Source organism: Embiotoca jacksoni, unplaced genomic scaffold (assembly GCF_022577435.1).
Source record: "Embiotoca jacksoni isolate LCO1_2020_lvr unplaced genomic scaffold, fEmbJac1.0.p SCAF_7, whole genome shotgun sequence".
In the NCBI taxonomy this organism is placed as follows: Eukaryota; Metazoa; Chordata; class Actinopteri; family Embiotocidae; genus Embiotoca; species Embiotoca jacksoni.
Window position 1 is genome coordinate 16,910,565 of NW_027185425.1, and position 11,312 is coordinate 16,921,876.

The 11,312-nt window shown below is 38.5% G+C and overlaps 1 protein-coding gene across 1 annotated transcript; it reads left to right on the top strand.

The window, feature by feature from the left end:
• Nucleotides 1-2,085: 2,085 nt before the first annotated feature.
• On the top strand, nucleotides 2,086-10,632 carry LOC138215021 (CMP-N-acetylneuraminate-beta-galactosamide-alpha-2,3-sialyltransferase 1-like). Its single transcript, XM_069176949.1, has 7 exons — nucleotides 2,086-2,158; nucleotides 4,700-4,962; nucleotides 5,097-5,293; nucleotides 5,394-5,573; nucleotides 7,760-7,805; nucleotides 7,884-8,003; nucleotides 9,152-10,632. The coding sequence occupies exons 1-7, from the start codon at nucleotides 2,113-2,115 to the stop codon at nucleotides 9,317-9,319; spliced, it is 1,020 nt and encodes a 339-aa protein (XP_069033050.1). The 5' UTR covers nucleotides 2,086-2,112; the 3' UTR covers nucleotides 9,320-10,632.
• The last annotated feature ends 680 nt before the right edge of the window (nucleotides 10,633-11,312 follow it).

Genomic DNA, 11,312 nt, shown 5'->3' on the forward strand with positions numbered 1-11,312 from the left:
ACAGGTCGCGAAGCCATGGCATGTCATGTGTCACACCCCTAAAGCAACAAAAGGGCACGGCGCGCAGCATCTCGTGAAAGAAACAAATGCGCAGCAAAACCAATATGATGTATACAATTTCCATTGTCCTGGTAATATCTGCATTGTGGGTGTACGGTCAGGGATATTTGAGCTGTTAGTGAAAAAATTCCCCCCTGCAGGTCTAAACATCAAAGCACAACACATCGAAATGAAAACACAAGCGACATCTTTAATGTCAATGCCCGGGGAACATTTTTGACATCTCTTTGGCATCTTCTGTTTATCTGCCTTGACAGAGCTGATGTTTGGCTCTCTACACACTTGAGGCTACTGGAGGAGGAAAACTGCTTCAACTGATTTTAAAATCCTTATAAGGCCTCCTGAACTCATTGTCGATGTTAATTTTTCTGCTCTCTTTGAAAGTATGATAACATACTTTACTTAAGTACTTTACTTATATATTTACTTGACCATTTTTTTTCTCATCCCTGCGGCACCTTATGTTTTATACTGTTTATATTATTTTTATTCCTTGCACTACTTTTCACTCCATGCACCCTCGGATTGGATGCCAAACTGGGTTTCATTGTCTGAGTACTTGCCCCCATGACAGGTTGAATCCAATCTAATCAAATAACAAGACAGATCCCAATTCCTACAGATGTCTGAATTAGATTGGGATGTTTTCAAATGAATATTGAATCGGTTAGGCCCTACAGTAAGTTTTCCCCTTCAAAATAAAGTCATTAACAGCTCCACGACTGTGATTAAGAGATATTTGGGAGTTTTTAAATGCAATAAATCTCTTTGTCCCAATCCCATGAGAGCTGAAATTTATATAATAATAATTAAATGATTATTATGCAGATTAAAGAGTCATGCTTTAATTATTGTGAAATTTCATTTTAGAGTTAGAATGTGAATTTTCTGTAAAATAGATTACATTTTAATGAACTGTAATTTCACATAACACAAACTGTCAAGTTGAAACTCAGATAAAGAGGATTAAAAGGTAGTTTAAATGATACACAGGAACAAAAAAGGTGGAATTAAAGTTTCCCTAAGTCTCTGGTGGAGCCATTAATTCAGTGCATAGCTGAGGAGTGGAGAAAAAAAACAACTAAGGCCAAATCCCAATGTTGACCGTAAAGCCTAAGCCCTCCCGACCTAACTGACGCACACCTGTAGTGTTTGAGTTCATGAGGGCTGAAATGGTATATAAGGCTAAATGAACCACTCCTTCGTGACATCACACAGGCGGGTCGTTTACATCTCCGAGGAACCCCCACGGTAGCTCAGACCTGCTACAGTCTGTGTCCTCTGGCTGCGGTCCTGATCAGCCTGCACAGCTGCGACAATCCAGCTGATTGCCACCTGCCAGTATATCAACCCTGGTCCTGCTGTCCTGGGTTGTTGGTCCATACTATCTGCTACGTCCACTCACCCGCGACTCTTTGGAGCTGCACGCCCGCTACGTCTTTGTGTGATTGGCTGCATCATCTGTTTGATGGTATTCGTGACAAGGACTGACCACATCTATTCTTTCAAGTTTGTTGATTACAAGCATTATTTTGTGAAGTTTAAAAGCTGGCAGTGAAGCCAGCAACTTGAACCAACGGAGAGAATGAGTGTTATAAACTTGTGGATCCGTATTAAACATCTCACTGCATTTATAGTGTACACCTGCTGGAGTTATTAACAGCCTCTGCAATGATTGATTTTGAATTGTTTTGGAGGAGCGGAAGACTCCGCAAGCACTTGATTTGTTTTCACCTTGCTTTACGCAAATTGACTACAATCTCCTTCCTCTCTTTTTTCTTTACAGGCTAATCATACAGACTGGATAGAATTTGCATGCTTTGTTTGTGTATTGAATTATTTACTTCACAGCTTTTAACATTATATAATGATACAAAAGGTTAAGAAACTCAAACATTGGTGCAGTAAATAAAAAGCTCTTTTTGACCAGATCAGACCACACCCTCAACACATAGGTAATCATCCTCTCCTGAAAACCTCCTCCGACCTGTTCTACAAGACTATTCATCGGGAGACGGTCACAATTACGTCCTGCCTTTTCACCACTCGTGCATGTTGATTAAATCATTTGGCAGAAGCGGACTTACACTTGGATCAGGTAAGAAATACATTTAATTAACATTTATATATTTTAATTAAGGGAATTTCTTTATTTCGTTTTATTATGGTAACATACATTTTTGTATTTATTTGGTTTATATGAAAACTACAACTAATAAAGTTGTATTATTCATTTTATTGTTGTTATTATGTATCATTACAGGACAGGTGAAGTGTCTGTTTAAGCTTGCTTTTATTAGTTTGCGCAGTATAAAAGGGTGAACAGTATGCTCTAAACCAGGGGTGTCAAACTCAAAGCAAACTTCAGGTTGCGGGCCGAACAGGATAAACATTTATTGAACACACTGAAACTACATGTTTGAACATAAATATGAATAAAACAGACAGGAATATTATTTCAGAATAAATCAACTTAAACTTTAAATAAAATAAAGTATTTTGCTCTCCATAAAAATATATCCTGTCAAAATTATACAAGTTAGAAATATGAACATGCTGCAAAAAAACCCTGAAAAAGATAAATAAAAATAGTGCTTTTAAGTAAAATAAATCAAAACATTTTTTCTTTGCTGTTATGCCATTTTGTGAGAGCAGGATGTTTGGCATCTTATTTTTGGCAATAAGATGGTTTAGGTTTGGTGTGAGTTCCTGTGTTGTGGAGATCCTCAGGATGGACTGCAGGTGTTCGTCGGTGAGACGACTCCTGTGTGCTGTTTTGTTCATCTTCATCACTGAGAACAGCTTCTCACACAGATATGTGCTACCAAACATGCACAAGGTTTGAGCAGCATGCAGACGGAGCTGGGGCATTGTTTCAGGAATGGAGCGAATATACTGTGCGGGCCCTGCGGTGTCGTACTTTGTTTTGGTGTCTCATTACACTGCAGCTCAATCAGCTCCATCTGAATCTGTACAGGAGCAGTTTCCACGTCGACGGCAAACGGGTTGTGAAGCAGCTCGAACTTCTTTTTTCGTGCTTCAAAGTCACCAAAGCGCCGTGCGAATTCAGTGCGTAGTGCGCTCAGTTTGTCAGCAAAGTGCGTATTTGGGAACACCGTTGCGCCGACTTGGTTCAACGTTACTTGGCAACAGGGGAAGTGAGGCAAGTTGGACTGGTGCATTTGTGTCTCCCATAAGAGCAGCTTCACTTTAAATGCCTTCACTGCATCGTACATGTCAGTGATTATGCGGTCTCGTCCCTTTCGGTACTTTCATCAACAGCAAGAGAAAATGCAGTAAAGTCTTTGCTTCTCTCACTCAACTGTGTTTTTAAATCAGTGGCCATCTCACAAATCCGATCAGCAACCGTATTTCTACTCAGGCTTACATTTACAAACATCTGCTTTTTTTCTGGACACAAGACATCGCACACCTTCATCATGCATCCCTTCAGAAACTCTCCCTCGGTCAATGGACGGGCTGATTTGGCAGATCTCCTCTGCCACAATAAAACTTGCTTTCACAGCAGCTTCACTTTGGGATTTTGCTCTGGTGAAAAACGTCTGCTGAAATCTCAGAGTCTTCTTTAGCTCTTCTACTCTCTGTATCTTCTCTGCATTCAGGTTTTGCAGCTCCTGATGTTTTGTCTCGTAGTGCCGTCGTAGATTAAATTCCTTAATTACAGCCACATTAGCTCCACAAATGAGACACACAGGTTTACCGGCAATGTCAGTAAACATGTATTCAGCCTCCCATCGGTTTTGAAAAGCTCTGTTTTCAGAATCAACTTTTCTCTTCTCCATTGTGAGGGGCATCGCAATAACTTTTCAACAGGGTTGTAGCCAGTTGTAGCGCAACAGAAGCTGACTTGATTGACGTGGGAAAGTTCCCGGGTATCCGAGCGTCCGTAAAGGCAACTGAAGCACTGCATTATGGGATCTGTAGTTTGTGTATTATCAGCGCTTCATATCGCCGGGCCATAATAATAGATCTATATAAAATTATCTGGCGGCCCTGATATAATTGCACGCTGGGCCGGATCTGGCCCGCGGGCCTTGAGCTTGACATACATGCTCTAAACAAAGAACCTCAGTGCACATACAGAATTTGCATGAAAGAATGTTTGCTTCCATTTTCTTTAATATCATCATCATGATTCGGTTGTTCTTGACCAAGATATTTTACCTTATTATAAACACGAAGATATAATTAGACAATTTGAAGACAACACATCATGACAACACTCTTACTGTCATTGTATTTGATATCATGTTCCATAATAAACATCGAACATAATATTGAGAAGCTGCTGGAGACCAACACTATATGGACTAAGAACCACGATATCCAATCAAGCATCAAGTATTACAGGTTTTCCCTTGCTGGGACAGACACTATTTTCTTTTGTTGATTTAAAGATGTAAATAAATAATATAATCTAAAAAAAATAAAAAAAAATCTAAATGTACAAGTTTGACTTGCTAAATAGAAATATTATGTTAAAGTTGGTTAAATGTATGCCATGTTTATATTACATCATTAACACATGATTAAATTGCATTTTGTGAATTATTTCTATTACAGTTCTTTCCTCATTTATAAACTCCCTTGTGTATTTCACCACACTCTTTGTCCACAGATAGGAAAATGTTTCCCATTCACAAGTGTCATCAATCCAAGATGATGTCAAAACGGAAGATGTTCCTTTTCTTGCTGTTTGTCATCGCTGTGTTCATAAGAACATATCCCCGTTTATCTGACGGGTTCCAGCTTCAGGATGTGTGTGCTTGTGAGAAATGTTTAACAGAGGATAACCTACTACTGCATCATGGAAATACATCTGTACAGCCATTTTTGTCCATGCAATACAATCTCCCCGAAGATGTTTTCAACTGGTGGAAGGTAAGTTGTCACCAGGCAGAAAGAAAAGAGTCCCTCCTACAGATGCGGACCAGGAACTTTGTCCATGCAAATTGTCTTGTGTAACATTTAAAACACACCTGGGAGATGGTTTAACTTTTTGATATGTCTGCCAGCGCTTACAGGCGGAAGTTCGCAACTTCAACACCTATAAAACAGCAGTGGCCAGGATGTTTCAGATGTTCCCACCCAGTCCGGATCTCATAGAACAGAGCCCTGAGCTCTGCAGGAGCTGTGCTGTAGTGGGGAACTCTGGTAATCTCAGGAGATCACACTATGGGCATCTGATAGATACCCATGATGTCGTCATAAGGTACATTGTCAGCTAAAGGAAGTGTACTTTAATAAAGGTCACCTCTCTAAAACCAAAACCAAACAGTGTCATAAGAAATATATTCATATGTGCTTTTAAGAATGAACGGTGGTCGTGTCGAAGGCTTCGAAAAAGACGTCGGGACCAAAACGACTCATCGTGTCATGTATCCAGAGAGTGCCATAGACTTAGACGACACCAGTCATCTGGTGCTGTTTCCATTCAAGATACTGGACATCGAGTGGCTCACTGGGGCCTTCACAACAGGCTTTACAGGAAAGTGAGTACAATTTTACATTTGTGTGCATATGTGTTCAATGTAGTGTAATGAAGAGGATGTCATTACACAAATACTCAAATGAATACTTTTTTCAATCTCTAAAATAGATATGACCTATGAATCAACTGCAGCAATTAAAATGACTTCTTTTCAGTGTGACCCGAGGTGTCGGGGGAAGCCTGTGGTCATAGAGTTATGATGTGAAACTTCAATCCCACTTCAACAGACTACCCACTTTGAAAGGTTCTGTAGGCTTACGAGGGTGGATCAATAATTCCAAGACTGCTCCTGTCACACGTGAATAGTGCACAGCATTGTGACATGCACAGAGACGCTATAACCTTTGTGTGTAAGTACTCCAAGTTTCAGGGGTTGATCAAAATCAACACCAGCAAATCGAGGTGGGGTGGGCAAGCAACTTGTTCATTTTCATGGCGCTGTGAGCGGGTGCACTGTCATGTGGAGAAGTGCCACTCCAGCACAGTTCAGGTCCTTTGCACTGAATGTTTCCCTTCAGACACTTTAGAAAATCACAGTAGAGCTTAGCATTAAGAGTCTAACCCTGGATGAAAACCATGTTTTTTGGACAGTTCTGCCCCTCGGAAACACGAAAGTCACTCAAAACACGTCGCCCGGCTCATTGCTTCATTGCTGTAGGCTTCCTAAAATAGTTTCAAGGTATCCGTTGCTAATATACATTTACTCCCCAGTGCATGAAGCAGTGAGCCCTTAAATGTGAGCAAAGTAAAAAGTAATGACTGACTGCCATGCCAGGGACTGGACTTCATGACTTTTCCCTCCTTTTCAAGACATGTACAGTAGATCTACAGTCTGATGGAGACAGGATTCCCTGCTGATTTAAGTCCATCGGGAGTAGCAGAGGTTAGGATAAGCAGAGGAGGAGGTGGCTCAATCATGAATCAACTGAAGCGTCATTCCCTACATTAAATGTTGACAATACACTTGTCCGACTGTATCACATCAAAGCTTATAATGCACTTTTCAGTCCACTAAAGGATAGCGTGTCAGGGTTGTTTTGCCTCACCTAAACTTGGAAAGAAAGGAGTAGGAAAAAAAACGACTTGGCGAGGTTTAGAAAGAGATCATGGTTTGGATTAAATTAAGTAATTTTACTTTACGTATATCACGCAATATGTTACGTTATATAAATGACTTATGATACTTTAAAGAAACTTACTTTATCTTCTCACGGACTTGAACCCTGCTCCACTGGATATAAGTCCTTGGTTTGATGCTTCCACCACCCCTAACCAGCCCCACTGCCTCAACTGTATCACTCTTTGGACAATGCCCAAAAAGGTTGGGACACTGTGTAAAATGTAAATCAAAACAGATTGTGGTGAATTACAAATCATTTACACGCTTAATTAATTGAAAATAGAACAAAGACAACATGTTAAATGTTGAAATAAAGAAATGTCATTGTTTTTTGAAAAATAGATGCTCATTTTGAATTTCATGCCAGCAACACGCCTCAAAAAAGTTGGGACGGGGGCATGTTTACCACTGTTTTGAATCAACTCTTCTTTTAACAACACTGTAAGACCAGTTGCTGGAGTTTTGAAAGTGAAATGTCATCCCATAATTCAGCTTTTTTGATACCCAATCATGTTACTGATCTTTTGCCAATTAAAATAATTTGTTGTGAGATGTTCCACTGGGTGTTTTTAATTTGACATTTTTTCCTTTACACAACTTTACCAGTCTTTTGTTGGCCCTGTCCCACCTTTTTTGAAATATGTTGCTGCCATCAAATTCAAAATGAGCATATATTTTTCAATAAAACAATAACATATCTCATTATTAACATATGTTGTCTTTGTTCCACTTTGAATTAAATATGGTCCTAAATGATTCGCAAATCATTGCGTTATGTTTTATTAACATGTTAGACAGCATCCCAACTTAATTAGAAACAGGGTTATACTTCGTCACGTGACCTTCCTCTTCGACCCTACTCAGACATACATGTACTTTTACGACTAAACAGGACAAAACGTGACACAGACACAGTGTCCTCTGATATGTCTGTGCTACACAGTCTAGCATAGACTATGTGAAATAATACCATTTTAGTTGGCATTCTGAGAGAAAACTAAAACAACGTCATATTTTCAAGTAATTCATTTGATTTTGGATTTGTCATTTCATGCCGTTTCCAACAGATCATACATGCCGGTAAAAACAAAGATAAAAGCTAACAAGGATTTGGTAAGCATTATTTTTTAAATGTATTCAGCGACAAACTTCATAAAAATAAGGTTAAAGGCTAATTCTGATTCCGAACAGGTGATGGTGGTGAATCCAGCTTTCATGAAGTATGTTCATGACCAGTGGCTGGACAATAAGGGAAAGTATCCATCCACTGGCTTCATGACATTTGTTCTCGCACTGCACATTTGTGATGAGGTAAGTTCATTTTTAAAGTTGAGTTTCTATTTAAAGTTTGCTCCAAAGTAAAAAGCAAAATGTTTGTGATAGACCTCCAAAATGATCTACGGTACTCAGATTTTTCTTTTTGTTTAAACAAATATAAATCTGTCCTGTTTTTATTTGTTGCCTTCAATAACAAGTATGACCAAAAGTATCTCTTTGAACTATCACCTTTGTAAGATTACATTATATTGGATAATTTCAAGTCTAGTTTTATTCACACACCATTTTCTATTATAAGAGTTGCAATTATTCCTCCTGCACATACTGGCCATGAAACAACCCCTTCTTAATGCGACCACACTGAAAGAAAGAGGACAAAATAATCAGTCCTTCTACAACAGAAAAATGCAAAGATCCACCCTAACCTCCTCCATAAGAGGTTTTGTGGAGCTATGAATACATACATGCTACTCCAGGAAGTAGTCCGACTTGAACCGACTTAGCAACAATGTAGCAACAGAGACGAGATGTAGTCCGTTTTATTACTTTATAGAGATCGTTTATGAATAACTACAGCACATAGAAACACTAAACTGCTTAGCTCGCTCAATCTTGTTGTAATATAGACATCTGCTGAAATAATAAATCGATGTACTCATGTATTTTTAAGATTTTAGCACCGTGTCGTGTTAAAACATAACCGGTCAAGCCAGCCGCTGCCAAGATTTTAAGTGCGTGACTGTCTGTGGTGTTATGGTAACGGTGCTCAGCGACAAATAAGGACCAAAAGAGACCCAATTTCACCAAATAGGTCACATTTAATTAGACCTACAACAAATAAAAACAACATTATATTGCATATTGTATGACATTCGTTTCCAATCATATATTCCCACTGAGGAGTCAGAGTGATATTTCTGGTGATGAGCAGGGTGTGATGTCATGCTGATTTGAGCACTTTCCAAATGTTCAGTTGACCAGTTTACATGTCTAGTTTCCATTCAATTTTTAGGACTTCTCAGGATATTGCCCAGTTTAAAACATTTGTTAGAAAATAAAATCAAAATGTTATAAAATGTAATAAGTTCCATTACTTTAATGAAATAGTTAAAATGGTTATATTACTTTTCAACAGGGTAACTATATATCTAACCTATTACATCATTTTTCTCTTCCTATAGGTCCATGTGTTCGGTTATGGAGCAGACACCGATGGAAACTGGAGCCACTACTGGGAAAAACTCAAAAACAAAATGTTGAAAACTGGACCGCATCCAGGATACCATGAGTATGACATCATCAAGCAGTTAGCCGAGAAGGGAAAAATTCAGTTTTTTACAGGCATTTGACATTTCTTTCATCATGTAAAGTTTTCAGCAAAACAAGACTATAGCTGAAGCCTGAAGATGTGAATGTGATCTAATTTATTCAGTTTCTGCTCACCCATAATCTATAGACAGTACAGAACTGAAACAACATGTATACAGATACAGCTGATCCTACTGAGACGATTTAAGATGATTTAATGAGATTAACTGAGAACTGTAACTGTGAATCCCATCCAAGGGAAAGTATACTGGGTTTTATTTACCCATTTTTTTTCTTTAAAAAAAGAAAGAAAAAAAAGATGAGTGATTATGTATTTTCAGATCTGTGAATAGTTGGCTTAATAAGATCTGTAATGTATCAATACTTTTCTTTCATTGTTGTAAGAAATCTATGAAAATGAAATATTCTTTCAGGGTTTGGACAAGATCATCTAATTTGTAGGTTTTTCATTTGAAAATCACCTGCTGCTGACTGGAAGACAAATAGTTAATGATATTGAAGGCAAATGTGGACACACAGATACATACTATATAAGTCATCAGCTGTGGAGTGTCAATGCACACAATAATATTGCATCGACTGAAGTGGTCTGCCTTAGACAAAAAAATAGCATCTCCTTCTTATTTTCTGAGTGTATTTTTTAAAAGAGGTTTAAGTTTAAGAGGAAGAAAACGTGATGATGAAGTGTATAACTGTATTGGTTTTGCATTTAACTCGTGATATGGTCTCTGGGGTGTTTTTCTTTTCATTCAAACAAAAACAGCATATCTATAAAACCGAAGCCCAAATACACATTATATCTCTCTGACCATGATGCTTTTTTATTTTTATATATTTTTTAAGCAGCATGAAAGACAAAAAAAAAGCAAACGTCTCAAGAATAATTCAATTTATACTTTTCCTATTTTATCTTTTTTATTTTGCACACTGTGGGACTGTCAGAAACAATATTTAGATCTCCCTGTATGTCTTGTACATATGGTGAATTGACAATAAATTTGAAGAATAAGGTTTTTAAGTAAAATTATAAAAACTGCAGTGCTAGAAAATTGCTCTCAGCTATTTTTTATACTTGATTGAAAAAAGACAAATACTACCTCCATATCTGACGAGCTACATTTTAAAATTGTTTAAATGGAAATGAATGCTCTCAATTTTGGTATGGAAGTAAAAAAGAAATTGTTGTTGCTGTCTTTTCTTCTCAATATGGGTTCCAATATATTGTTTTATTCTCTTTTGCGTGTCTTATTGCTGACTATACTTTTACTGTATGTAAAGGTCACTGAAAGTACCTGTAACATCAACACAAAATGTAATGAATTTATTATGATCCAACCACATAAATGAACTGCTTTTAATATTTTAAAATGTGTTCAGTATTCAGTAAAAGTTCATACAGGTATTTTGCTCTGAAGAGCTCAAAGGATCAGCCAAGTCACCGACATTGTAACATCATACATCAGTTTTTGTGAGGATATGTGTGTGCCGACCAAAACATTCTGCACATACAACAACAACAACAACAAACACTGGTTTACAGTAACACTCAGGCAGCACCGCCAGGCCAAGGAGGAGACCTATAGGAGTGGGGACAGAGTCTTGTACAACAAGTCCAGGAACACACTGACAAAAGAGATCAAGGCAGAAAAGAAAAGCTACGCTGAAAGGCTTGAAAACAGCTTTTCAGTCAATGACCCAGCGTCAGTGTGGAAAACCCTGAAAAACCTGACGAACTACAAGACCCCATCTCCCCACACTGTAGAAAATCCCCGACTGGCTGACGACCTAAACCTGTTTTACTGTAGGATAAGACACTTTCACACCCCTCACCCACTTTCCTGGCAGTGGATTACAAACTTCCTGACTGACAGGACGCAGCAGGTGAGGCTGGGAAACATCACATCCAGCACCCGGACAATCAGCAATAGCGCCCCCTAGGGGTGTGTGCTCTCCCCACTGCTCTTCTCCCTCTGCAGTCTCCACCAATGACTGCACCGCAGGAGACTCATCTGT